Source organism: Saccharomyces eubayanus, chromosome V (assembly GCF_001298625.1).
Source record: "Saccharomyces eubayanus strain FM1318 chromosome V, whole genome shotgun sequence".
NCBI classification, from domain to species: domain Eukaryota; kingdom Fungi; phylum Ascomycota; class Saccharomycetes; order Saccharomycetales; family Saccharomycetaceae; genus Saccharomyces; species Saccharomyces eubayanus.
Window position 1 is genome coordinate 211,404 of NC_030980.1, and position 27,112 is coordinate 238,515.

The following is a 27,112-nucleotide window of genomic DNA, read 5'->3' on the forward strand; positions in this document are numbered from 1 at the left end:
CCTTCCTTATTTATAACGTTTCCTTTAAAAATACGGATCTTTCCTTTGAGATGGCCATGTGAAAGCTCAAGGACGTGAGGGTGCCGCGTGCGTGAAAAGTGACTTTTATAATGTCATAGCAATGTGCCAAAAGCCCTTAACCCATGTATACATTGGGAGTGAGCTACGGTTCTCTTCTATAATGGTGCTAATTGATATATAAATCTCGTAACAAATATGTGCGTACATACATACAGCTCTCTATATACATATACTTACATGTAAACTTTGGTGTCAGTATTATTGGACTTTCACTAAAAAAAAACTCGAAAACATTTTCACTTTTGAATACGCAAATGTGAACTCTATCATCATGTCTACTGTAGCGGTGTATACAGTATTTGGGTCACATATTTTTGCTTGTATCGAACAATTGACGCGACGCACAATGTATTGTGCTTAATACTGCTAGTCGCCAGATGGTTCAATATAACGTGGTTAGGGATAGGAAGGGCGCCAGAGGTGTTTTCGTTATTATCAGTTTGCGCATTTGAATAATTGTTCAGAATAACGTTTTCCAGGTGAGGTGGCAACTGTGGAGGAGTCAACCAAGCCATATTCTGATGGTTATTTTGCTGCTGATCAAGTGTCAAGTAATATTGCTCCATTACGTTCGGGTCAGTAAACACTGCAGGTATATCTTGGGTGTATTCTAAATCAGGTTTTGATGGGGTTTCATCGTGGAAACGAGTGTAACCGTCGCCCATGTCATCCGGTTCCTTTTCTATCTCCAATGCGATCCTTGACCGAGCGCTCATTGGTCTCTTCGCAGACTGACTATCATCTGCATGATTTGTTTTGTTATCGGATGCTTGTTGCTGAGGTTCACTGCTCCAGTCAGGTGGTGCAGTTACTTCCATATAATTAACAAAATTACCCATTTGGTCAGTTGCGGTGGGCAAATAATCACTAAATCTTAGTTCATTGTCAACAATAAATCTGAAACGATGAGTACCTGGAGGTAATTGCAATTTGACGTGCATGATCCCCGGCTGTCCAGGYACTGGTACCAGCCCGATCATTTTCCTCCATCCAGTGAATGAACCGGTAACATACACCTTACTACCCCCCTGTTGCCAAGTGATATCAATTGGAAGCATCATAGCTCTTATTTTTTTGTTCGCCACACTACCCTGCTGTTCATCTTGCTGCTGTTGAGGTGATTGATTCTGGGACACGTCTGCTTGCTGAGTTGATTGATAATCCGTATTTTGTAGGGTATTTGCTGTCATATCTGCATCATGACCATCGGCTTCGTTGCTGTCGATACTACTCGAGCTGCTACCGCCGATGTTGTCGTCATCGGAATCGAAAGTTTCTCCAAACCCGTTTTCTGCGTGGTTTGAGTACGGTGGTATTTCGTCGTCATCGTCATCATTAAAAATTAAACTCGATTTATGTCTAAGAGGAGGTTGAGGCTCTAATTCGTTTGGATTGTCAACATTCATTTGAGAAAATGTGTACGCCAGGGCGGCCTCGTTGTTTTGATTTGCGCTTGAGTTACTTCCATCGTTCTTATTGGAGTTGCTGGCTGCGTCACTTACATCTAACATAGAGGCATCCTTATTTTCAGAGTTGTCGCCAGCCATATTCTAGTTAAGCTGATGTTTTTATTCACGTAGAAAATATAATCGATAAACACCGGTCTAATAGCTGTTGCCTGCCTATAGCTCACTTGTATTGCAATAATGATTGAATGCCGAATGTATGCCCTGTTATTGTTTGCTTTGCAAGCTTTTTTCGTGAGCTCTTCCAAAGGGGAGTAAATTTGGTCGCCCAAGATGAAAAATAGTGCAAAAAAAACAACGTGATTGAAGTATCATGGCAAGATGCAAAATAAAAAGAAAGGAAGGGACTGAACGGCCATAAGATTCAGGTTTCTGTACCGCGATATATTCTTAATGAGTATTCGTTTTGCTTTGTTTTTCAAACTTCTCCAAAGGCTGCTCTAAATTGCTATCGAAAAAAAGAATAGGTCACCTTTTTGAAAGACTATTATTATCATTACCATTCTTATCATTATGTATTATTTAGTATTTAGCGATAGTAGGGGCATCATTGTTGAAGATGTCGATTTGCTGCAACATGCACCCTATGGGTGGCAACGATATTTTAGGGATTGTAGCTGGTTCTCTTGATTCAGAATTGGAGACTCTATTGTCCTCTTCATCTCCGGATATGTGAAATTCCGCTCTCGCATGTAGCCTTCCTCTGGAGACCGTTCTTGCTGTGTGCATGTGACCACTCCTGTAAGCGTCGTGTGCTGTCTGTGAGTTGTCTATAAACAGACCCATGCCCATATGCTTGGCCGTTGTGTCGTCGTATACAGAAGAGGTGAAGGAAGTTGAACTGCTTGAAGCGGATATGGGTCTTACGATTTCAGTTTCCTCTGCACTAATGGCCGGTATTACTTTTTGTAGAGGGCTCAATGTTGTTGATAATGGTCTAGCGAGTTGCTTCGGTGGCAGCGAGGTTTGCGAAAGCAGCGAGGTACTCGATTGATTTCTAGAATTGGCTAACGAATCGAGACTACTCAGGGCAGTCGAGGTTGTCCGAGATTTCGAAAACACGGAGGACTCTGAAGATAGCTCACTTAATGCCAAAGAGCTGCTAGATAACTCCATATACGGTATGGATGCACAGCTGTTAGAATCCCCATTGTTTAGGTATTGAAGTGAAGAAGTCGAAGGGTACATAGACATAATAGAGGTCACAGACGTGCTGGAGTGGTTGTTCGGAATCAGATGCCCCGCTGGAACCAGATGAGAACTTGTTTGAATGCCTACTACTGGAATCAGAGTCCCTGGTGTTTGTGTTTTCACAACACCGTAACCATTATTGAACGTTCGTCTATCCAAACTACTGGAGTTCTGAGCAACCGAAACAATAATAGGCGAAATTTCAGAGCGGCCTGTGCTAGTGTCCAAAGTTCCACTGGTGTCATTGAAAGTCGTAGAAGCGGAGACCGTAGTGTCCGCAGCAACCCTTTGAAGGCTTTTAGATTTCCGCTTGCGTGGCAGCCTTTGAGTAGTCCTTGCATGCGTCTTCAAATGTCTCTTCAGTTCATCGCTTCGACTAAAGCCTTTCGGACAGCCTCGGAAGGAGCATTTGTGCGGTTTCTCGCCTGTATGTGTTCTCACGTGTCTCTTCTTATGTTCTAGTCTATGAAACCCTCTGGAGCACATCTCGCACTTAAAGGGTCTTCGGTCGTTATCCGGGGGGAAGCTGCCTTGCATGGAGTTCATATTCGGAGTTAAAAATAGAAGGCTTGCCGATCTATAAGCTACGCAGATTAGCAAAAGAAAGAGAGAGGTCCTTTGAAGTGTCAGTGAGACGCATCGCCAAAAAACGATTGGTATTTAAATCTCATTCACCAGAAAGGGAAAAATGCTCAAAAAAACAAAAAAAATGAAGCTGCTTTGCTTGTCAAAATTTTTTGGATGGAAAACACCATGAAGTTTGTTAAGGAATCTATACCATCCGGAAAAACTAGCAGTGGGGGATCTTGGCGGGGTTTGTCCGGCAAAACATCACTACGGCATATTCTGGGCACGTTTTTCCGATCGTAAGCCGCCGGTTTAATACTGCCCGTGGAAGGGTTTTTCCGAAGACGTTTTTAGTTTTTCCGAGGCCGTCTCCCTTCCATTCTCCACTTCTATTTTTATTACGTAAAACTGAACTTGCATCTCGCTGTACCAAATGGGCTACATCATGCATAATTACAGGCAGCTGCACGGTGAAAAGACCCCTCTGCCCGAGGCTGGCAAGGTTTTTCTTTAACGATTCACCCATAACTCTGCACGAATCTTGGATCTTAAAAAGGAAGGAAAAAGAGCCAAAAGAATTATGTTTAGGTGCAAAAACGGCCTCAAAAAAAACGTCTTCATTAAATAAAACATGATTGTTTTCTATTAACACAGGTACGTACCACAAAAAGTATACTAAAACTATTCTAGGCAATGCTATATCGAGATTATCTTCTTTTGAAGCCTGGCGGAGGCTGAAACTTTCTTGTTTGGGGAGGCGCTTCATTGTTGAACCTCGATCTATTTGTACTAATGCTATCGCCGGGACCACCGCTATTGCTGTACCTGCTCGAGGAAGGTTGTGCTATTTCTCTATCGGTGTTATTGCTATGCTTGGCATTCGCCGCATTTGGTTTGGTGATCTTCCCTGGCTTCTTTTCTTTATCCTTCCTCTGTTTGGTCTGCTTTTGCGCTTGCTTGTTTTCCTTTTGGTCTCTCACCAATCTTTCCTTTTTAGATAGCAGTGGCTTATCCTCTACCACCGTAGACAGAATCTGTTCCCCTCTTAAAATGGTCAGACCCAATACTCTTTTTTCTACTTTGATATTCAAGGACGCACCGTCTTTAGAGTCCTTCTTCGGTCTCAACTTGTCCAGCTGAGTCCTGGGTACTCGTTCCTCTATACAGTCACTCAGCACCAAATTCATGTGTTTATCAAACGCCAACAATTGCCCGATATATACTCGGCCATCTTGGGTAAGAACCCTCAGCTTATAATCGATCAGGTTGGCTAGTCGACTACCGTGTGCCACCTGTATTTTACTCATTTATCTCGGATTGCTATGGCTCTTCCTATTGCTTCTCTAGCTTGTTCCACTTATCTATTTTGTTCTTCCTTGTATAACCTGGCTTAAAAATCGTTTTTATTTTTTAAATTTCAGTTTTAAATTTTTTCCCACAATACCGTGGGGGGAAACTAAGAAATTTAAAAGTAAGAAAGCTCAGTACGTAATTGGTAATACCAACCAAAGCAAGTAGTATCACTTAAGGCGAAATCACACGCAGAAATAATGGCCGAAGAAGCAAAGAATAAGCGTCCATTAGGAGGACAAAAGGAACCCATTGAAACTAAGCCTGGAAAATCTGAAGAGCCTAAACCAAAAAAAAGAAGAAGAAGAAACTACGACGATTACGATGCTGAGGTGGCCAAAGAGGAAACCAAGACAAAGGACGATTCGAAAAAGAGCGAAGGCAAGACTGCTGCGGAGGACTCAGAGTCGGACATGGACGATGCCAAATTAGACGCGTTGATGGGAAATGAAGTGGAAGAAGAAGAGGACGATTTAGCTGAAATTGATACCTCCAATATCATTACATCTGGAAGAAGAACCCGCGGCAAGGTAATTGATTATAAGAAGACTGCAGAGGAATTAGACAAGAATGAAGCTACTGTAAAGCCCACTAATGAAGCAGGAAAGGATGACGAAGAAGATGAGGATGAGGATGATGACTTTAAGGAGCAATAAGGGAAAATCCGTTTGATGGCGTCTATCAATTTCAAAGTCTGTTTAATTTAATTTCTTATATGCGTTCTATATGTACACAAGGTATATATGTTAACAGAAAAATTGTAAAAATATTATAACGAAAGCAAAATACAAAGAGACCAAAGATAAAGGAGGGGGGAGGGGGGGTGTGAAACACATGTAACTGCAAATGATCTTTTAACAACAGTTATTCCCGCTGTTTTTTTTGTTTTCGTTTGGAGTTGGTGTCAAACTAATTGTTGGACCATTTGGAGCAGATGCGCCATTGGCATTTCCGGTAACACCAGAATCTGCGAGATCCATTTGGTGCTTACTGACCTTTTGGTAAATAGTATTAATCAGCTCTTCAAAGGCCTTATCCACATTCTCACTGTTCAAAGCACTTGTTTCTGTAAATAATAACTGGTTTTCTTGAGCAAATGTCTTAGACTCTTCTGTGGGTACAGCACGTAAATGGGCCAAATCAGACTTGTTCCCAATAAGACCAACCGCAACGTTGTCATCTGCGTTTTCCCTAAGCTCCGATAACCAGTGGTTACAGTTCTCGTATGAGCTTGATTTACTGATATCGTATACGATCAAGGCACCGACAGCCCCTCTATAATAAGCAGAAGTAATGGCTCTGTAACGTTCCTGGCCCGCAGTATCCCAGATCTGCGCCTTGATCCTCTTGCCATCGATCTCCAGAGTCCTGGTGGCAAACTCGACCCCAATGGTGGACTTGGAATCCATGTTGAATTCGTTCTTCGTAAATCTTGACAATAGATTGGATTTCCCTACTCCGGAATCGCCAATCAGCACAATTTTAAATAACAAGTCGTAATCATACCCATAGTCCTCGCTGCTCATTGTTCTAATTCCCAAACGCCGTAAAACTCCCTTTACCGGTTTGACCAAAGCGTTTGATAGCAAAGACAAAAATTATTATTCAAATCTCTCTTGAAAAGTTTCGAGTTTCCCTCTTTCTATAATTTGGCACCCGCACACCGCAGCGATACTTGTTATTCCGTATTAGAAAAAAGTAAACAAACAACAAACGAGCCCAAACATAGTAAGAACCTCAAAATAAGTGGCGCTTGCAGAAGACGTAACCAGCTATACAAAATAGGATACGACTGACCAGTGAAATCGCCTGGAGCTACGCTAAACTATCGCTTTTTTTTGCCATCATGAGCTTGCCTGTGACACCTGTCAAGAGCAAAGTTCACAGTGCATTATCGATGGAACAGGAGATGGACTTCAATCTAAGCCGTGATATACCGTACCCGCTTGAGAATGGACCTGCCATTCCTCAATTTGATGACACAGAATTCGCTGCCGTACCGCGACAGGGTTGGAACAAGAATAAGAAACCTAATGACCATACACAATCTCAAGTTCGATTCTCAATCCCAGATCCTAATGAGTTATCCCAAGATTCTCCATTGAAAATTGTCTACCCGAAGAGTGTAGATGAGATTCAAAGAGAAATATCTACCGCATCACTGTTCATGAACAGCCATGGCCATTTGGTCGACATGCGTTCTAAAATACTGGTTGATGTTCCGGAAGAAGTTTGGAAATTTCATCATAATAGAAAAGTAAGAAATGAGAATTCTCATCGCAGGACTCGTTCGGATGCTAGATCTTATGCAAGCAGTAAATTGAAATCGCCAAGTCATTCGAGGTCGAGATCGTTACAGTCAATTATAGTGGATACAATGAATACATACCGCACAGGCGATGCCGACACCACTTCCAACGAAAACACTAGCAACGTCAGCCAAGTATCTCCTTTAAACATTTCCTTTGACAAACTTCCTCCATTAACACCCCAAAGAAATTTGTATCTTACACCTGAATCTCCATTGAATAAATATCGTTTGCCAGTCCCGTTAGAAATATCGCTACCGCCATACCTATCTCCACAAAACAAGCATAAACAGAGAAACAGTCTAGTTTACGATGGAGATGGGTACAGCCAGTTTCAAGAGTGTAACACGTCATCATCCACAGAGTCTTCTTTAGAACAACCGTCATCGTCGTATTCAGATGGAAATAACTCTATTCCGTACGCGCATCATGACATATCCTTCGAATTAAACAACGCAGATCCTGATAAATTTCTTGGAATCGATGAAAATGCCAACGTGAATCTGAAAATACAAAGAAGAAACCTAAGGAGCCCACAGCATATCAAGAAGAAGTCAGATGTCAGGAGTGAGCAGGAAGGGATTGAAAACAATAAATCGTTGAAGATTTTGTCGACACCAAATAAACTAATAGACATTCCTGACTTGGATGATATGAAGTCTCCACCAAGCGCAGGTTTAAACGGTACTTTGAAATTCTTTCAGCATTTCGAACCTTGTGAGGCACCAGCACCTTCACCTAACAACTTTAACCCTAAATCACAGGACAAGCTCGATATGTCGTTTAAATTCCCTGCTAGTTCCGCTAACAACAATACTGGTGAAGAGCGTGCAAATAAAGATTTTGTGGACACGAATAATGAAGATTTCCTGAAAATCGATACTTCGCCTGTGAACCAATCAATCGAGTTGAGGCGACAGATGCTAATGGATTTACAAAAATCTCCAACAAGTAACGACCCGAGAATGCATAAGCATAGAAGAAGTAGAAGCGTTCATAATATTGACGATAATTTTTTAAAATTTGACGCCACGTCTACACCACCAGCACCAGCACCAGCCCCAATATCTCCTGTTGAGAATTGTACTCCATACACTTCTCCTRAAATACCGGAAAGATCGCCACTACGATTTAAGTCATCTCCAAATACACCTAGCGTTAAATCACCTCAAAACAACTCTTTCCAGCAAGAAATGTCAGTGCCTTCGATTCAAATCATACCGGATGAAACCACTTCAAACACAGTAGATTCATCGATTACCGAAAATCCAGAAGAGAAAACTGGCCCCGAATCGTTTTCTATTGAAGATGCTGACAAATCCATTGCAATAATTCATGAAACAAAAAAAAATACAACGGTAGAACCGTTCAAACCACTGTCTTCATTCAATTCGTTCAGTCTTCCAATTCAGACTAAAAAAAGATCCCCTCTGGAACAATCTCTTACAGAATTAGCCACCAAACAACAAACTTATGTAGCTCCACCTTCACTACCTCTCAACACTGTATCTCCCAAAAGACAACTGTCAAATTCAGGTAGTAGTAAATCCTCATCATATAATTCTGAATTTTCGGCTAATACTGGCCTTACGGATGCAACATCTCAACCCTCTGTAACGGCTAACAGGTCAATCCTACAACAGAACCTAAAAAACCAGAAAAAATCGAATAATAACATTGATTTTCGTCCTCATTCCCAGAAGAACAACTTTTCATTTCCCAGGAAGGGGGCCACACCTACACCCGAGCGTGTCCTGGAGTTCAACACCATTTATGAGAAAAGAAATGGTAAAATGGTTGAGGTTATCTTACTAGATGAAGACGAAGACAGCAGCGTTGAAAGCAATGTCAGTCCACAATCAAAATTAATTCAAGCTCAAAAAAGCAAAAACGAACAAGATAAGAAAAACCTAAACTATTATAACGAAGTTTTAGATATGTGTGAAAAAACAGCAGACGAAGCAAAGAAAATCATCTATCAATTGGTGGACGAAACTACTAGATACCCGAAAAACAAGCAAACAAGATCAAGAGTGCTTCCGCCACTACCCTTTCCCTTATACGACCAAAACGGGAACTCTTTGAACACCAACAAGTACGGATCAAATATCGCCGACAACATTCCACGTCAACAAAACAACTTGAGATAAAAGGAAAATTTTCGAGGATTTGTTCTTTCCAAAAAGAATGTTTGTGTTAATCACCCTTTCACTACAGGAAAGCTTCTACGAATACCGGTTAGCTTTTATTTTGTTTATTTGACTTTTTCATACGAAATTCCTATCTCATACATAAGTCATAGTAAAAGTAAGGGAAAATCTGTAAAATCCGTGAGTTTTTAAGAAAAACCTATATTCAAACACACTCTTTGTAGAAACGTGAATACATAAATATATATATATGTGCGTGTATCTACTGGAGATCGTTCTTAGTATATGCAGTTAATTACAAATCCATTCAATACATACAATATAAAAGACACTAATTCAATACCAAGACGAAATGAAAAGGAAGCTGGAGTGGAGATACTAGATTAGCAAACTAGCCTACGCTTTCCTTGGCGAGCTCTGAACAGAAGATGGTGTCTCCTGGATGGGACTTAATGAATAATCGTTCAAGAATTCTGATGTAGGTTTGCTGAATGAATTGGTAGGCGTTACAGTTTTCGGTAAAGTGGGTGAGATTACATAGTTATCATTATCTTTTTCGTCCAGTTCGGTTTGATTTTTCGGTTGTTGTGAAAGAACATTTGGAAGTTCCAGGTTTTGATGAGAGGTATGCATTTGATATTTGTTGTCCCTCATTTGCAATGAAGACTTACGTGAGAGCGAGTTGTTATCGTAGGTGTTCCAATTGCTATTGTTATTGAAAAAGGTGACAGTCTTGTTGGTCAATTCTATCTTATTTTTCATTGGAGCCAGCTCTTTGGCACCCTGGTTGATTGTCAATTTCCCATTAAAACTATGTGTACTTCTGAAGGACGAGGACAAAGATGAAAATGGAGATACATCTTTATTTCTGGAACCACGTCGCAAAGGCGATTTCAATGTACCACGGTTAGGATCATCTCTTTCAGAATCTGAAAAATTGAAATCTTCGGGAACACCATTAATTTCATCAATATCATAATGGTCATAATCTTGGATTTTATTTTTCTGATTGTATTCATCTTCTTCAGCCTCATTAATGAAGAAGAGGTTGCTCGTTGGTCTGGGGAGTTCCGAATCCAGGTCACAGTTTAAATCATGGTATTTTAGTGATTGCGATCTTGCAGGTGGTGGAAGTGGAGGGGTATTGAATGGCAAGGGATAATGTGGGCTCTCATAGGGGAGTGGGTTTGAAAAGCTTGGTTCTATAAGTTGGAATGGAGTTCGCGAAATACTATCTGTGTCGTCATCATCATCACCAAAATCGCTAGTTGTACTAGTTTGTGAATACATAGCGGAATTACTTGGCGTAATAAATATTTTAGCGGGTGTTTGAGGCAATTGTAAAAGTTGATTATTGGAAGAAAATGGTTCTAAGTTGTTTTCATGTAAAGCAGTCTCTAAGGAAGATTCGTTTTTCAAATTATTGGATATCAGATCATCAGGATTGTTGAGCATGGTTCTATCCTCACTTTCACTATCACTTTCGCTATCATCTATATTAAAAATATCTGAAAATGATTCGACTTTAGGCTTAGAAATAGTAGATTCGAGAGGTGTATTCATAGGAGACATCTGCTCATTACGGTCGCTTGAAGTACCTTTTGATCCCAGGTTATTCTTTGATGTTATCCCAGGTGTCATTATATTTTTATTAGATTGGCTGTAGATTGTCGATGTTGGCTTCCCATGCAATGCAGTATTATCACTGTCTATACTGGGAGCTTCATCAGAAAAACTTTTGGACTCTAAATCAGATCCAGCCACCTCCTCCTCGTCTTCATCAGACAAGTCAAAGAGATCACTATATTTCTGAATGGGTTTTTTGACAATTTCAGTTCTCGGCAATATGGTCAATTCATCAAAGGATTCTTTGTCATCAGCTACACCTTCTACAAAGTAATCACCATACTCATTGCCATTGCTTTCCTTTCTACTTCCAAGTTCTTCTTGGTCGCAATCATCATCATTGTCATCACCACCATCATCGCCACCATCATTGTCATCGTCATCGGTATCGTCATCGTCATCGTCATCGTCATCGTCATCGGTCAATTCAAAAAGGTCATTATATTTTTTAACTTTGTTGTTGTTTAGGGCTGTTTCTTCAAACCCGGGTGATAAATGGCCCATTTCATTCTCCTCCATCTCGCTTTCGCCATCCTCTATGCAATTCATATCGTCATCAAAAATCTCGTCTTCATAAAGATCGTCAATGTATACGTTGGCCGTTGGTTCTGGTTTGGAGTAATATTTGACTGACGATGTCCTTACGTTTATTCCTGCATATTCAAAAGAAAATTCTGATTCGTTGTCATCGTCATCATCATCATCGTCGTCGTCTTCTTCTCCCGCTTCTTCGCCAGGCGATTCTTCATTAAGGTCATGGATTTCGTACATTTCTGAGGTTACATTTTCATTGTTAGTGTATTCGTCAGAATTATTCCTGAAAAAATAAATGTTCTTTCTTTCTTTCTTGTCCAAGTTGATTCTTACCTTTTTCTTGTGTGACATTTCGATTTGATGTTTATTGTTATTGACGTCTAAATGCGGTGATAATAAATCACCATGTCGTATCTTGGGGGAAATGGGGAGCGGTTGATTATAAAATTCGGGAGATTTATTTATTAGTGAAGAGTTTTCAGATGAAGTCAAAGTGGACGTGGTAGCAACTCTCTCTATGTCCAAAATTTTCTCGTCGTTCTGCTCATTAGAAGACTGGTCATTATTAGTAGAGTTTCCGGAAAACGCAGCAGCTAGTAAACTCATATCCATTTGTGATGTCTTCCCCAGATTTATTATATCGTCATGTGAATGGATTCTTGCTTGTCTGTTTCGGTTTTTAGCCAACGCTAGCGCTTTGTAGATATGCTTTTCCTTCTTTGGGAACTCGTCATCAAATTCATCCTCATCATTATCTTCCCCATTATTACCACTATCACTGGTCTTGCATTTATTCAATATCCTTATAGCAGGTTCTAAGTTAGAAGACGAAGAAGACGATGCTTCATTCACGAGCAATGAATGTCTAAATTGCTTCGTGGAGGTCGCGTCAGATGTATTCGATGCGGGGGAAGCAGGGTCGTTCAGTATAATAACATGCGGTTCAATCTTGGAGGAGACCCCCCACGAATGTGTAATGGTTCCCTTAATGGCGGGCAAAGAGTCCGTGGCCTTATTGAGACCGTTGGTGGGGGAAGAATTTCTTAACCCAGCAGATTCAACGTCATTGTCGTATTGGGAAGAAGAAGAAGTGGACGAGGCAGGTAAGAGTGGAAGTGGCAGCGGTGGCGGTGGTGCAGCCTGTTTAGAAGGTGGATTCTGAACTATGAATGAGTTTGAAGTGGGTGCATTTGAATTGGGAGCTGGATTGGAAGCTAGATAAGAGTTCAAATTTGAGTTTGATGTTTTTTTGAACAACTTCGAGGTTTTGTTCGCCAAACGGTGGAAGGACTCGAAACCCGGGGAGTGTTTTGCTGTTGTGGGAATATTATCATAGTTCATTTGTGATGGCGTGGATGGTAGAAACTCCAATGAATCATTGCTCGACCTTTGAGGGCTATTATTAGTATTAGTGCTGAAGTTGCTATGTCGTTTAGGACTATCGTCAAACGAGGTAGACTTCTTGTGAGATTTGATAAAGGACCGCATAATGCAAGGTTTCCAATCGTGTGTGTTTGCGTCCTATGCTGCAGATCTTTTTGGGTAAAAACTGCTGCCAAAATGCGGGAACGTTATATATTGGGTCTATAGGAAAAAAAAAAGGAAGGAATAGGGACAGAGAAACAAAAGACTAAAGGCCCACCTGTTGTTGCCGGAATGGTAATTAGATCTTTGACCGTGGTTAGCACTGAAAAGGCAGTGTATAACAACAACTATATGCGCCAGTCACTTGCAAAGCTATAGTTGTGCTCAGCAATAATACACATTGTGTTTTGAAGAGTTACCTAAAGGGTAACAACCGCTTAAAGAGAATATGTCCGAATCAGGAAACGGAGCAAAACCTTAATAGCCAAAAGGGACTGTCCGTGAGCCTATTTGGGAGTGCCGCAGAAAAGTGACTACCCGGACCGGGAAGCAATGGTGGATGGGTGAGAGGGGAGAGCGATGAGGAGAAACGAGAAAAAAAAGGAGATGAGCTAGATCCTACTACTATTACTGCTACATCTACTACTTTCACCGGCAAGTAGATCTAAGGGGAGAAAAAAAAATAAAAAATATTGAAGCTATTCAAAGAAGTGATGGACGCGTTCAGCTTGAAGAAGGACAATCGGAAGAAGTTCCAAGACAAACAGAAACTGAAACGGAAGCATGCCACGCCCAGCGACAGGAAGTACCGGTTATTGAACCGCCAGAAGGAGGAGACTGCAACCGAGGAGCAGGAGCAAGAACAAGAACAGCCTGAATTGGACACGAACGAAGACCGATACCATGAGGACCCGGAGCTGGCGTTCGAGGACCCGAACACCGCAGCGACCAGCGTAGAGGTGAATAGAGTGCTGAAGGACGTGCTGAGAAGTCGGCAGCTGCAGGATGACGGCAACACGGACACCAACCAAGCGGCTAGTGCCGATGCACTGAAGACCAAGGATCTCAAACAGATGGGTGCCGCCGAGCTTAATCGCTGGTTGCACCAACAGAACACAACAACAACAAAAACAACGGCAGCAGTAGGAGCCACTTCGCCGTCCGTGCAAAGCGAGCAGCCGGCAGCTCGCCAGCAAGGCGCTACGCCGCCCGCCGATCTTCCGGAAGAGTTAGAGACGGACCAGGACTTTCTCGACGGGCTGCTCTAATCGCGCGGCACGGCGGTGCTGTACGGAAAGATAGTCGGCGCCCCCTTTTTTTCGGCTTTTTCTTTTTTCTTCTCTACATTTCTTTTCCTTTGGGGTTCGTACCCATACTTATAAAGGAACAGTCTTGCAAAGAAGAAACATGCCCATGCTTCCGATACATAGACAATAGCATCTCTACATACAACGTTATACTTTTTATACGCCACATCACTCTATATCACACCAAATTTTTACTACACTCTCTTTCATGATGGGCCCCGACACAAAACACTCCGCAAAGGCCAAGATCTTCACCAAGAAAAGCTCGCCTTCGACCAAGGAACACATCCGGCCCAGGAAGCCTCAGGTAGCCGTTCCGCCGGCGCAAAATCTGCCCAACGGCGACAGACCAAACTTCGGCAACGCTATCAAGCAGCATCGAGAGCCGAGGGACCGCGCCGCCAGGGCAAGACACGAAGACGGCGAGGCGACGATGGTTACTGTCAACATCGACGGGTTCTTGAGCGATAAGACCCCTAAAAAAAAGTCGTCCAGGAGCAAGAAGAAGAAATCAAGACACCCCCAAGATGCTACGGTGACAATAGATTCCAAAGCACGGGAAGCTACCCATACCGTTTTCGCCGGTGCCTCTTTCACTACCGATATCCCACACGAGACAGCACTGCCCAAGCCTAGTTTTGTTTGAATTGTTTTAGCCGCTGTTGCGTTTACACTCCACTCTATTTTTACTTCTTTTCTAACCGAGCGGGCGGGCTCTCTCTCTCATCTTTTTTCTTTCTTGTTTGTTGGTTCATTTATAAAGATGCATTTATACACACACACACACACACACACACATATATATACATACACATAAGTAGGTACACCCCATACTCCCATGTGTAGAAGGGTTTTTTTATTATATTCATTTTTTTTCTTTCTTCATTGCCATTCTTTGTTTATAAGTTAGTTAGTTAGATATATAAGTTTGGTTACTGTTATTAAAATACATAAAAGAAGTAAAACGCGCACGCGGTACACACCACTTCACAATTACAAAACAACGTTTTTGGCCAATTTGTTCTTATATTGCAAGATAGAGCCGTCCCATCTGGTAGCGGTCTTGTCTTCAACAACGAAAATATCTTGGGCAATCTTGTCTAGTAGTCTGAAATCATGCGAGACGACGACAACACCACCGTTGAACTCGTTGATGGCGTCGGCTAAGGAGTCGATGGTTGGGATATCTAAACCATTGGTAGGTTCATCCAGCAATAGGACGTTTGGTTGTTCCAAAGCCAACAGGGCAAAGACAACACGAGAACGTTGACCTTCTGATAGGGTGGCCATTTGGACGGTTTGTCCTTCACCGGTCAACCCGTAACGACCTAGTTGGCCTCTCCAGTATTGGAAATCTTGTGAGATGCTAGGGTACTTGTCACGAACGAATTCTAAGGCAGACTTGGTCAAGTCCAATTGATCTTGCGAATGTTGTGAGTAGACACCTAACTTGACGTGTGTATGTCTGGAAACACGGCCGGATTGTGGAGTCAATTCACCGGTCATGATCTTCAATAGGGTGGATTTACCAACACCGTTGGGTCCGACCAGGGCAATACGCGAGTCCATATCCACACCAAAATTCAAGTTTTCGTACAGGTTTTCACTTGGGTTACTTTCGTAGTGGAAAGAAATGTCGTCGAATGCTAGAACTGGTGGAGGTAGTCTTTCCACTTGTGGAAATCTGAACGAAAAAATCTTGTCTGGAACAACGGCTTGCACTAAACCGTCGGCTTCCATCTTATCCAAGATCTTTTGTCTGGATTTAGCTTGCTTCACCAAATTAGCATAAGTACCAGCAGATGCGATGAATTTTTTGATATGTTGAATTTCTTCTTGTTGTTTACTGTATTGTTTCATTTGGTTGGTTTCCAATTCGGATCTTGTCTTATGGTAAGAGTCGTAGTTACCACCATATGCGGTCAATTTTTGAGCCCTCATGTCAATCATATTGGTACAAACACCGTTCAAGAAATCTTGAGAGTGAGACACCAAAACCAAAGTTCTGTCAAATCTTTTTAGATATTCTTCTAACCAGACACAGGCTTCCAAATCCAAATGTGCGGTTGGGTCATCCAATAATAGAAGAGTTGGCTTGACAAAAAGAGCCTTTGCCAACGCAACACGCATTTTCCAACCACCAGACATATCCTTGGTTTTCTTCAAGATGGTTGTCTTGTTGAAACCCAAACCAATCAAGATAATAGCGGCTCTGGATTCAAAAGTATCAGGATCCAAAGAATCCATTCTTTCGTACAAAGGTTCCAATAGCTCGGATTCAGGACCGTCTTCCAAAATGGTTTTTTCAACTAAATCTTCAATTCTCTTCAATTCGTTTTGAGCCTCAGTGACAACGTAGTCCAAGGCAGACAATTCACTTGGTTCAGCAGGTTCATCCAATAAATAAATATCAATAGGCTCAGGGATAGGGTATTCTCTAGTGGCAAGAGCCTTTAAGAATGTGGATTTACCACAACCATTTTCACCCAAAAGACCGTATCTACGACCGTAATTTAATTCTAAACCAGAATCTTGAATCAAAACTTTACCATGGAACAACAAGGACACAGAAGATAATTTGATATCACGGGAAGTCTCCAATGAACTCAAAACACCGGTGACAACACGGTCGGAAAGACCGTCCTTATCTTGTTGCAACTTCATCATTTTGATTTCTCTGGCGGCAGCATCTGCTTCGGATTCTTCAACCGTAGCATCCTTCTTTCTTCCTAGCTTTCTGATGGTTTTACCTTCAGCAGTTTTCTTAGCGTCTCTTTCAGCTTTCTTAGCGTCTCTCTTAGCCTTTGATGCAGATACTGGTGGCATTTTTTTGGTTATAGTGAGTTTCTATTTGCTGTATTGAAAAAAGAATACAAAAAGCAAGAAATAAGTCAAGAAGAAAGAAGAAGAAAGTTTTGTAATGTATCACATATTAAATATAGTAATTTTTTTTCTTTAATACAATTACTATCAAGTTATCAAACCTACGTCAAGGAAAAAGCCATTAATTGAGATGAGATGAACGAAGAAAAAAAAGAAAATTTTTTATTTTTTTTTTCATCGGCCTCTCCTCACTTTTCTTTTTCTATTTCCGTTGTGGACGATATAAGGGTAACGGAAAACGTACTTGATGATCTATACGTCAAGTGTGATAAGGGGGGACTTTACCTTATTTTTCCAGAAAAGAAAAGAAAAAGAGGCGACGGTCGCCGGCGGATATAGTTGTGGAAAGGGGGGGCCCAACGTGCTTAGCTCACGAGCCAAGAATCCTCGAGTTTGTACGGCTGTTTCTGCGGGTTTTTCCGAATTTGCCTCAATATGAAATGGCTCATTAAAAAAAGGATGTGCATATAACGTGTATACATACATACATTATACATATATACATAAATGTATATATATAATAGATCCTGTACAAGTCTAGGGTGAAATGAAGCTTTAGTAAGCAGATACATACACATAGACATAAACTACATACACAAATAACTATGACATGTTCTAAAGACTACAGAGCGTTATATAGAGATGAAATCAAAAAGCAGATACGACTAAACCAAGAACATCTGCAAAGTTTGAAGCATCCAGGCACACAACTCAATTTTGAGGTGGATCCTTCAGAATTACCGGATCCCGACCAGGCTCGAAAAGTGTTTTTCTTCGACATTGACAATACTTTGTATAGGAAATCTACAAAAGTGCAATTGCTCATGCAACGATCGCTGTCGAATTTTTTTAAGTACGAGTTGGGTTTCGAGGAAGATGAGGCAGAACGTCTGATTGAATCATATTATGAAGAATACGGGCTGTCTGTGAAGGGTCTGATAAAAAATAAACAAATAGATGATGTGTTACAGTATAATACGTTCATAGATGATTCCTTACCCTTGCAAGACTATTTAAAGCCTGATTGGAAACTAAGGGAGTTATTGATAAATTTAAAGAAGAAGAGATTTGGTAAATTCGATAAACTATGGCTGTGTACAAACTCATACAAGAACCATGCCATTAGATGTGTTAAGATTTTAGGCATTGCTGATTTGTTTGACGGCATCACATATTGCCATTATGATAGACCTATTGATGAAGAATTCATCTGTAAACCAGATCCAAGATTCTTCGAGACTGCCAAATTACAAAGTGGGTTGGCGACTTTTGCCAACGCTTGGTTTATCGATGATAACGAAAGCAATGTGGAGGCCGCCTTAACTGTGGGCATGGGTCATGTTATCCATTTGATAGAGGATTATCAATACGACTCAGAAAATATTGTTACGAAGGACCATTCAAACAAGCAACAGTTCTCCATATTGAAGGATATCCTCGAGATCCCCTTGGTAATGAGAAGAGACACTTTCTATCCATCTTCCTTCGCAATAAAGGAAAGAGAAGATGCTGAGGAAGAGAGTGAAGCTGTAAATTGGTCAAAGCACCAGATCAATGTTCAGTCGTCATAAGCGTCATCTGATCTTGGAAAATAAATTTAATATTCCCTTCAAAATGGAAATTTCAACGTCATTTGTTGTCTCATTAGAAACATCCAGTATACAGTCTCTGAAATATTCTGTTACTTGTGATTTGGGACCAAAAGGAATGAATTTCGAACCATACATCATTAAGATAAAATACAAAAGATTTTTATACTTTTTATAGTCAAACAATTCATTGAACTTATCGATCAGATTTTGGCGTGTTGTGTCGCTTGTGGCTTCCTCTTCGTTAAACAATTTTCTCAGTAGTACATTTTGTAAAATGGGGAAAATTTGTAATAGCCTATAATGTAAGAAGAAATCGTCTTTGCATACAATTTCTAAATACGAATTTATAAAATGAGTCTCGTCAAATAGTTTCAAAATTTTATAACACAGCCTGAACTCGAATTCCATGGAATTGAAAACATTTTTATCCAGAATCAGACATATAAAACTTTTCAAAAACACTTCTCTTTCCTCACCGTCGCCCTTATAATAGTACATCAGGAATTTAAGCATTTTTTCAGTGGGGAAAATGGTGCACAGTTTATCATATTTACAGTTCTCATTCTCCTTATATTGAATTTTTAATGATTGAGATTTTTTTTCGCTGATACCAAATAAAACTAACAAGTTTGCAATATTGGGGCATTTCGAGCGCATGAATTCAGGTACGTTGCCTTGGAATACACCGTTATCAAACAGGAATGAATGGTCCATATCTTTCATCTCCAAATCCGTTAACTCTTCGTAGTGACAGTTTTCAGAGATAAAATACCAGTCTTTATATTTATCTGATATAGTTTCTTTAGTAACCAAATCCAGGTAAATCTCTGGAACAGTCCCAGAAAACTTTAAGCTTTTTTGCAACTCCCTTTTGGCTACTGTATTACTAGTAACCACTAAACTAGTGCTTTTCCTGGGCGATTTAGAGATTTCGTCGTTCAAGTCTTGTAGCTTAATAATTTTGGTAATAATCGTGGTATCGAAACTCTTTCCGAGGTTATAATTCTTCAAAGGAATGTAATTGACAGATTTCTTGGGTGTTCTGGAGATATCTTCGTCTTCGTCATTACTAGGAGCCTTTCTTTTGGAAAGCATACTTCTCTTCAAAATCGGGTCAACGTCATCGGAAAGCTTTGGTTTGTCACAAGGCAGAAGTAAACCACCGTCCAAGTCTGACAAATCATCGTCACTGTTGAGACTATCGTTCTCTGTATCAACGATAAAGTTGGGCCGTACCTTGTCATCGTCGTCGTCATCATCATCGTCATCGCGGAAGACGTTCCTTGCACTAGTCGGTACCAAGGGAGAATCAAACTCGGATATCTGCGAATCTTGGACAGCCTCAAACTCCTTATCCGGGGATGAGTCAACGGTTCCCATTTCCTGCTTTGATGTGCTGTCCAACCGACGAACTTTTCTTCTTTGTTATTGCCATAAAAAAGATAAACTTTAGAAGACTATGCTTATATAATACGTAAAAAACCCCCACCTAAAGTAAGAAAAAAGAAAACCTCCTATATAGTATGAATATGTATGTATTTCGTTTGGATAGGCACCCAACTTAGAGACAACGTTATTTCTCAGTAGTGGTTGCTAGAATTTTTTGCTTCTGTGCCTTGTTCTGTTTAGCGACTGCGTATAGGATGCCAGACAGAAACCCCAGAAAGATCGACAGAAACGACAAAACGTTTCTTGGAGCGTCAAAGAGGATCAATCCGGCAAGTGCTATAGGCAGTTTGTTCAGGGCTCCCACCATGGAATAAGTGGTGGATGAAGTGACACGAACACACCAGCCGGAACAGTACGATATCCCCACGGACGCCAAACCACTGATGATCATCGCGGACAGCGAGTCAGCCGACAGGTTCATGGACAAATTGTCTACAGACCAGTCTTCCATGATGACGGAGCAAACAATCAGCAGGGGTAACGCCAGAATGTTGTTGTAGAACATGGTGTCGTAATCCTTAAAGTTAGTCAGGCGGATTCTCTTCCGCATGATCAAAACGAACAGCGCAGACGAGATGCAGTTGGTGAACATCCAGAGGTAACCTGGATTCAAGACGAACGTGGCCGACTCAGCCAGATCCTGGTCAAGATCTTCTAGGGGCGACATCTTGGTTGCCATGGCCTGCTGGTCGCCCAAGGTCGCCACCACGGACGAAAGCACCATCATAAAGAACGATGACAGCTCCATGGAGGTGACTTTCCCGCCAAAGAAGACAACCTCGCCATACGCGATGAGAATGATTGTCAGGTTCTTGAAAATGGTGTAGATGGGTACGTCTAAGTACTGCAGGCTCTTGGAAGACGTATATATCATCAACACCAGAAGAAAGGATATGGGGAACCAGCTCTTCACGTCGGTCCTGTTAAGAGACCGAAACTTGGCAACTCCCACAGTCCGCAGTACGCACAACGCTAGTGTACATACCAGCGACTGCACAAAAAGCATCACGAAGTTCATGTTGAAGTTGGCCAGGTTGACAACGAACTTGTTCGTCACTGTCATCAGGATCGACGACGCGCAGTACGATAGGATCGAGGCCGGCCCAGAGTTGGCCACCGAGTCAGCCCATTCATGCTTGCTCTTACTCATTGCTAGAACGCGTTCTTGACCTATCTACTCCTATACAGCTGCTACCATGAGCCTCCAGCTCTTGTGCTCGCTGCTCCACCTTGTCCCTTTGATCATTCTTGACATATTATATTAGTGACATTTGACCGCGGTGACCCGGCGAAAAGGTTCCGAAAGAAATTGACATGGCAATGCTGAGAGAGGAAAGAGTCATCTGGCGAGACAGTGGAAGGTTAAAGAGAGGTACATCGAGGTCGACGCAGCAGCCCAACCCACGGTAATACAGTGTGTAAGAAAGAGAGCGAAAAAAGCACAGGGCCCCCTTCCCACCCCCCTACAAACAAATGCAAGACGACCCCGAAAATTCGAAGTTGTACGACCTGCTGAACAGTCATCTGGATGTGCACGGTCGAAGTAGCGAAGAGGCGAGACAAATGGGTGGCAGCAGAAGCCAGACCAGCAGCAGTGGTGGTGAGAACGAAGAGGATGTGACATTTGGCGGTGGATTCCACAGCGGTACGTTCGACTCGATGCTGGAGGCGCTGCCCGATGATTTGTACTTCACAGACTTCGTGTCTCCCTTCGCAGCGGCTGCCACGACCAGCGTCACCACCAGGACAATCGAGGAGAGCGTTCCGGCTACCAACCACATGGAGGACGACATCGCCATGTTCGATTCGCTGGCCACGAGCAAGCCCATCGATATAGCCGCTTCCAACCAGCAAAATGGTGAAATTGCACAGCTCTGGGACTTCAACGTGGACCAGTTCAACATGACACCGAGCAACTCGAGCGGTTCTGCCACCATCAGTGCTCCCAACAGCTTCAACTCTGACATTCCGCAGTACAATCACGGTACGCTCAGCAATAGCGTCTCCAAATCTTCTTTGTTCCCACCGAATGCTACCGGAACCACCGGAAATAATAACCTTTATAACAGCAACAACAGTAACACGAATGCCAGCCAGCAGTCTCACCATTCTTTCAACATCTATAAACTACAAAACAATAACTCTTCTTCATCCGCCATGAACATTGCCAGCAGCACTAGTACCAATAATATCCAACATCCGTTTCTAAAGAAAAGCGATTCCATGGGGTTATCGTCATCCAACACAACGAACTCTGTAAGAAAAAACTCACTCATCAAGCCAATGTCGTCTACGTCATTGGCCAATTTCAAAAGAGCTGCTTCAGTGTCTTCCAGCATGTCTAATATAGAACCCTCCGGTCAAAATAAGAAACCGCTGATACAATGCTTTAACTGTAAGACATTCAAGACACCACTTTGGAGGAGAAGCCCTGAGGGAAACACCCTTTGTAATGCATGCGGTCTTTTCCAAAAATTGCATGGTACCATGAGGCCATTATCTTTAAAATCCGACGTTATCAAAAAGAGGATCTCGAAGAAAAGAGCAAAGCAAACAGACCTGAACATTCCTCAAAATACCACAAGTGCACCCCCCACATCGTCAACACCAGTGTCCACTTTAACTGCGAAGCCCGTACGATCTAGGAAGAAATCTTTACAACAAAATTGTATATCCAGAGTAATTCCCGAAGAAATCAACAATGACAATATAAATAAAAATAACAATATCCTTACCATGAATAGAGGAGGCTATAACTTTAATTCCGTTCCTTCGCCAATCCACATGAGCAACCAACAGTACAACAGCAGTGGCCCAAACTTCAATGGAGGAAGCAATGTAAACTTGAATTCAAATAATTTGATGCATCACAATTCAACCACTATCACCCCCAATTTCAGAAGGTCTTCAAGAAGAAGTAGTACTTCATCAAATACCTCGAGTTCCAGTAAATCTTCGTCTAGATCAGTGGTCCCGATTTTACCAAAACCTTCTCCAAATAGCGCTAATTCACAGCAATTCAACATGAACATGAACCTAGTGAACACGACAAATAACATAAGCGCAGGAAATAGTGTGGCATCGTCACCAAGAATTATATCATCGTCGAACGTCAATTCAAATAGCCCTTTACAACAAAACCTGCTATCCAACTCTTTCCAACGTCAAGGAATGAATATACCGAGAAGAAAAATGTCACGTAATGCATCTCATTCCTCATCGTTCATGGCTGCATCTTTACAACAACTGCATGAACAACAGCAAGTGGACTTGAATCCAAACTTAAGTGCAAATTCAAACAGACCAAATTGGAATACAAGCAATAGTGTCTCTACGAATTCAAGATCGTCGAATTTTGTTACCCAAAAGCCAAATTTCGATATCTTCAACGCTCCGTCAGATTCACCGGGTATTTCAAGACCGTCTTCAAGAAAATCTCACACTTCGCTGTTGTCACAACAATTGCAAAATTCAGAATCAAATTCATTCACTTCGAATCATAAATACAACAATAAATTGTTCGGTAGTTCTACATCACCCATGAAATATGACGCGAATTCGAGTGCTGGCGAAAAAAGTAATGAAGATGGTTCCATAAAGGGATCCTCTAAAGAAAGTTCAGCGATTGCAGATGAGTTAGATTGGTTAAAATTTGGTATATGATCGCATATTGTCACATATTATTATTGCTGTCATTAATCTCTCTTATGTTATGATTATTGATCGGTTGCATTGATAGATTTTTTATTATTTTATTTACCACCACTATTACTCCCAGTACTGGTATTATTTGTTTTTGCTATTTTCGGCTCAAATTACTTGTAAAAAAAGAAATGGTAATATTTGGCATTGGACACTGGCTGTTCAATATTCATATTACTTTATGTAGTCATGTATTTGTTAGGAATTTGTAATATCACTACAACTATTATTTGGTGTTTCTTGTACTATTTTCTATTTTTCATCTTTTTTTTTTCTGTTGAAGGGCCTTTTTTCTTGATGCCATTTTATTTTTCTTATGGTGACCACAATGAATAAATTGATGTCTCAAAGGCAAAAACAGACAAAAATCTACACGATATGCCAATGAATTGGCCAATTTTATTGTGCTATTTTCATCGGTAGAGTTCTTGACATCGCAAGAAAAATGGGTGTTCCTCAAATATGGGAGTTTTTAAAGCCATTTCTTCAAGACTCTAGAATTCCACTACGAAAGTTTATCGTTGATTTTAATATATCGCAAAAAAGACCCCCGAAGATTGCAATCGACGCATATGGGTGGCTGTTTGAATGCGGATTCATTCAAAATTTAGATACGAAATCAAGATCAAGATCAAGATCAGGAAGTCCTATCCGTTCACCTCGAAGAAATGATATCGAAATCAACCAAGATTATAATGGTGGCCGAGGCTATACATCGACAGGAAAAGCTGTCATAAATTTGGTATCTAGATTAAAGGAATTACTAAGCTTAAATGTGGAATTCTTGCTTGTATTTGACGGAATCATGAAACCCTCTTTTAAGAGAAAATTCAATCAGGAACCAACCGCTACTTGTTATGATGACGAGAAAGAGTACTATTTAAATTGGGAACAACACGTCAAAAACCACAAACTTTATGACAATTGCCAAGGGTCGGCAACGTCACTCGAACCTGAGTTTATTAAACTTGTACGGAAATTATTGGACTTGATGAACATTTCCTACGTAATGGCATGTGGAGAAGGAGAAGCCCAATGTGTTTGGTTACAGGTTTCTGGAGCAGTAGATTTCATTTTGAGTAATGATTCAGACACTCTGATTTTTGGAGGAGAAAAAATACTAAAAAATTATTCGAAATTTTATGATGATTTTGGTCCAACGTCAGTAGCCTCTCACAGTCCTAATAGGCATTATGATAGTAAGGAACCCTTTGTAACTGTTGTAGATCTGCCTAGTATTAACCAAGTAGCTCAAGGGAATTTTGATCGATTGTCTCTCTTACTTTTTAGCGTTTTATTAGGCGCTGATTATAATCATGGAATCAAAGGCTTAGGTAAAAACAAGTCATTGCAATTGGCACAATGTAAAGATCCAAATTTTACTGTAGAGTTTTATAACATTTTCAAGGATTTCAAGACAAAAGATTCGAAATTAGAAAGTTTAAGAGATTTTCAGTATAAGGCGTTTCAAGATAGGATATACTCATATTGTAAAGACCATTCCGTCAAGATTTTTGGGAGAAATTATTCTGTATTATTAAACCATGGTTCCTTTGAAGGTTGGCCATCAACTGTTGCCATTATGCATTATTTTCACCCCATTGTCCGGCCATATTTTGATGAAGCAGTCCTCAGCAATAAATATATAAATATGATGGGAAATAAGAATTACAGGAATCTGAACTTTAAGGAATTGTCATTTTTTTTGCAAAGTTTAAATTTGCCTCAAATTTCTAATTTCGATAGATGGTTCCATGATTCTATGCACGAAATGTTTCTTTTAAGAGAACTTTTATCATACAACGAGCCTGGTAGTATAGGTGAAGGTAACATGAGAATCACCGAAGAAAAAACGTTGAACACCAATGGTAACAAATTTCAGATGCAATGTTTCAAAATAAGGTACACAACATTTTTGCCAAACATTCCCATTTCTTCTCAATCTCCTTCTAAAAGGAGTAATTCTCCAAGTAGAAGTAAGAGCCCTACACGGCGTCAAATGGATATAATGGAACATCCTAATAGTCTCTGGCTGCCCAAGCGCTTGATACCTGAATCCCATCCACTGGTACTCCAATATTACGAGGAACAGCGCATAGCATTAGAGCAGAAGAATAAGAAGGGGAGAAATGTAGGAAAAAAGAGTCAGAAATTACAAAAGAACAATTTAGACGATTTTCTTAGAAAGCATGCATCACCGATTAAAAATATCCAAAAAGTAGATGAATCGATGAAGCAAACCTTGAAGCCCGTGAAGAAGCGCCTTTTCGTGGACACAGACGAGGACACAAGCTTGGAAGAAATATCCCCCATCATAGAATTGCCCACCAGGCATAATGATAGCGATGATGGCGATGATTCTTTGATTTTCGTTCAAGAGGTTACAAACAACCAATCAGTGCTTGATAACTCGCCTGGCAAGAGGTTCCGGGATCTTGCTCAAAATAAAATGATTGACACCAAGGACGATGAAACAGAAGAATCACCTTTGAAGAAATCAAGAGCTGGCATTGGTGAGATAAAACTGCCATCACCTGACCCAAAGCCATACCTGACTTCTACTGGCAATATTCATTTGCAAAGAACAAAGATACAACCTCCAAAGTTGGCCAATCTACGACTAGAGAGAGAGCATTCCTCAGTGCTTGACCAGCTTGTCACAGACGCACAAGATACTGTCGACCGGTTCCTTGTAGCCTATGACAGCGCCAGTAGCAGTAGCGTAGAATAAGTCGACGCGGTGCCCGGCATTAAAAAGTCCGCCACCACAGTTAACCGCGACAAAATCGAGGGAACCGGCGATGAGTAAAAAGGTGGACGTATGTAAAGTAGACACATTTTTCAAGCACTAAACAGTACCATTTAAAGATACTTAGGCATATATCTGCAATCAACCACCAAATCAAAAACTGAATACTGTCATGTCATCGCTCATCTCTAAAACAATTAAGTACGATCCAAAAAAGGATAAGCTAATCACATTAGCATGTGGGTGTTTTTGGGGTACGGAGCATATGTTCAGGAAGTACTTAAATGATCGCATAGTGGATTGCAAAGTAGGCTACGCAAATGGTGCAGAATCCAAAAAGGATTCTGCTCACGGTGTATCTTACAAGAGGGTTTGCGGGGGTGACACCGATTTTGCCGAAGTTCTACAAGTATCCTATAATCCAAAAATCGTAACTTTGAAAGAGCTAACAGATTTCTTTTTCAGAATTCATGACCCCACCACATCGAATTCACAAGGACCTGATCAAGGAACGCAGTATCGCAGCGGATTATTTGCTCATTCAGATGCTGATTTGAAAGAGCTAGCTCAAATCAAAGCAGAATGGCAACCAAAATGGGGTAATAAGATTGCTACCCTGGTCGAACCCATCAAAAATTTTTATGACGCTGAAGAGTACCACCAGTTATACTTGGATAAGAATCCTCAAGGTTATGCGTGCCCTACTCATTATTTGAGAGATATTTAGTCACATATTTTATCGAAGTTAGTTATTTAAAAAGTAAGGAAAGTATAATAAGGAAAGGCAAGGC

The 27,112-nt window shown here is 41.0% G+C and overlaps 16 protein-coding genes across 16 annotated transcripts; 8 read left to right on the forward strand and 8 right to left on the reverse strand.

The window, feature by feature from the left end:
• Positions 1–356: 356 nt before the first annotated feature.
• Positions 357–1,628, reverse strand: GAL83 (Gal83p; the record flags this gene model as incomplete). Its single annotated transcript, XM_018364620.1, has 1 exon — positions 357–1,628. The coding sequence occupies one exon, from the start codon at positions 1,626–1,628 to the stop codon at positions 357–359; it is 1,272 nt and encodes a 423-aa protein (XP_018222692.1).
• Positions 1,629–2,069: 441 nt separating this feature from the next.
• Positions 2,070–3,284, reverse strand: MIG3 (Mig3p; the record flags this gene model as incomplete). The annotated part of the gene is made up of 1 exon (XM_018364621.1): positions 2,070–3,284. One exon carries the CDS (start codon positions 3,282–3,284, stop codon positions 2,070–2,072), a length of 1,215 nt encoding a protein of 404 aa, XP_018222693.1.
• Positions 3,285–4,012: 728 nt separating this feature from the next.
• Positions 4,013–4,612, reverse strand: SMB1 (mRNA splicing protein SMB1; the record flags this gene model as incomplete). The annotated part of the gene is made up of 1 exon (XM_018364622.1): positions 4,013–4,612. One exon carries the CDS (start codon positions 4,610–4,612, stop codon positions 4,013–4,015), a length of 600 nt encoding a protein of 199 aa, XP_018222694.1.
• Positions 4,613–4,855: 243 nt separating this feature from the next.
• CHZ1 (Chz1p) lies at positions 4,856–5,311 on the forward strand (the record flags this gene model as incomplete). Its single annotated transcript, XM_018364623.1, has 1 exon — positions 4,856–5,311. The coding sequence occupies one exon, from the start codon at positions 4,856–4,858 to the stop codon at positions 5,309–5,311; it is 456 nt and encodes a 151-aa protein (XP_018222695.1).
• Positions 5,312–5,509: 198 nt separating this feature from the next.
• Positions 5,510–6,181, reverse strand: YPT31 (Rab family GTPase YPT31; the record flags this gene model as incomplete). Its single annotated transcript, XM_018364624.1, has 1 exon — positions 5,510–6,181. The coding sequence occupies one exon, from the start codon at positions 6,179–6,181 to the stop codon at positions 5,510–5,512; it is 672 nt and encodes a 223-aa protein (XP_018222696.1).
• Positions 6,182–6,501: 320 nt separating this feature from the next.
• Positions 6,502–9,114, forward strand: FIR1 (Fir1p; the record flags this gene model as incomplete). The annotated part of the gene is made up of 1 exon (XM_018364625.1): positions 6,502–9,114. The coding sequence occupies one exon, from the start codon at positions 6,502–6,504 to the stop codon at positions 9,112–9,114; it is 2,613 nt and encodes an 870-aa protein (XP_018222697.1).
• Positions 9,115–9,510: 396 nt separating this feature from the next.
• Positions 9,511–12,762, reverse strand: ZRG8 (Zrg8p; the record flags this gene model as incomplete). Its single annotated transcript, XM_018364626.1, has 1 exon — positions 9,511–12,762. One exon carries the CDS (start codon positions 12,760–12,762, stop codon positions 9,511–9,513), a length of 3,252 nt encoding a protein of 1,083 aa, XP_018222698.1.
• Positions 12,763–13,352: 590 nt separating this feature from the next.
• DI49_1433 (uncharacterized protein) lies at positions 13,353–13,907 on the forward strand (the record flags this gene model as incomplete). The annotated part of the gene is made up of 1 exon (XM_018364627.1): positions 13,353–13,907. One exon carries the CDS (start codon positions 13,353–13,355, stop codon positions 13,905–13,907), a length of 555 nt encoding a protein of 184 aa, XP_018222699.1.
• A 247-nt stretch (positions 13,908–14,154) lies between these two features.
• Positions 14,155–14,592, forward strand: EDC2 (Edc2p; the record flags this gene model as incomplete). The annotated part of the gene is made up of 1 exon (XM_018364628.1): positions 14,155–14,592. One exon carries the CDS (start codon positions 14,155–14,157, stop codon positions 14,590–14,592), a length of 438 nt encoding a protein of 145 aa, XP_018222700.1.
• A 347-nt stretch (positions 14,593–14,939) lies between these two features.
• ARB1 (ATP-binding cassette family ATPase ARB1) lies at positions 14,940–16,772 on the reverse strand (the record flags this gene model as incomplete). Its single annotated transcript, XM_018364629.1, has 1 exon — positions 14,940–16,772. One exon carries the CDS (start codon positions 16,770–16,772, stop codon positions 14,940–14,942), a length of 1,833 nt encoding a protein of 610 aa, XP_018222701.1.
• Positions 16,773–17,434: 662 nt separating this feature from the next.
• On the forward strand, positions 17,435–18,400 carry PHM8 (bifunctional nucleotidase/lysophosphatidic acid phosphatase; the record flags this gene model as incomplete). The annotated part of the gene is made up of 1 exon (XM_018364630.1): positions 17,435–18,400. The coding sequence occupies one exon, from the start codon at positions 17,435–17,437 to the stop codon at positions 18,398–18,400; it is 966 nt and encodes a 321-aa protein (XP_018222702.1).
• A 3-nt stretch (positions 18,401–18,403) lies between these two features.
• Positions 18,404–19,801, reverse strand: KRE29 (Smc5-Smc6 complex subunit KRE29; the record flags this gene model as incomplete). Its single annotated transcript, XM_018364631.1, has 1 exon — positions 18,404–19,801. The coding sequence occupies one exon, from the start codon at positions 19,799–19,801 to the stop codon at positions 18,404–18,406; it is 1,398 nt and encodes a 465-aa protein (XP_018222703.1).
• A 193-nt stretch (positions 19,802–19,994) lies between these two features.
• DI49_1438 (GDP-mannose transporter) lies at positions 19,995–21,020 on the reverse strand (the record flags this gene model as incomplete). Its single annotated transcript, XM_018364632.1, has 1 exon — positions 19,995–21,020. The coding sequence occupies one exon, from the start codon at positions 21,018–21,020 to the stop codon at positions 19,995–19,997; it is 1,026 nt and encodes a 341-aa protein (XP_018222704.1).
• Positions 21,021–21,343: 323 nt separating this feature from the next.
• Positions 21,344–23,533, forward strand: GLN3 (nitrogen-responsive transcriptional regulator GLN3; the record flags this gene model as incomplete). Its single annotated transcript, XM_018364633.1, has 1 exon — positions 21,344–23,533. The coding sequence occupies one exon, from the start codon at positions 21,344–21,346 to the stop codon at positions 23,531–23,533; it is 2,190 nt and encodes a 729-aa protein (XP_018222705.1).
• A 484-nt stretch (positions 23,534–24,017) lies between these two features.
• Positions 24,018–26,303, forward strand: YEN1 (crossover junction endodeoxyribonuclease; the record flags this gene model as incomplete). The annotated part of the gene is made up of 1 exon (XM_018364634.1): positions 24,018–26,303. The coding sequence occupies one exon, from the start codon at positions 24,018–24,020 to the stop codon at positions 26,301–26,303; it is 2,286 nt and encodes a 761-aa protein (XP_018222706.1).
• Positions 26,304–26,493: 190 nt separating this feature from the next.
• MXR1 (peptide-methionine-S-sulfoxide reductase) lies at positions 26,494–27,048 on the forward strand (the record flags this gene model as incomplete). Its single annotated transcript, XM_018364635.1, has 1 exon — positions 26,494–27,048. One exon carries the CDS (start codon positions 26,494–26,496, stop codon positions 27,046–27,048), a length of 555 nt encoding a protein of 184 aa, XP_018222707.1.
• Between the last annotated feature and the right edge of the window lie 64 nt (positions 27,049–27,112).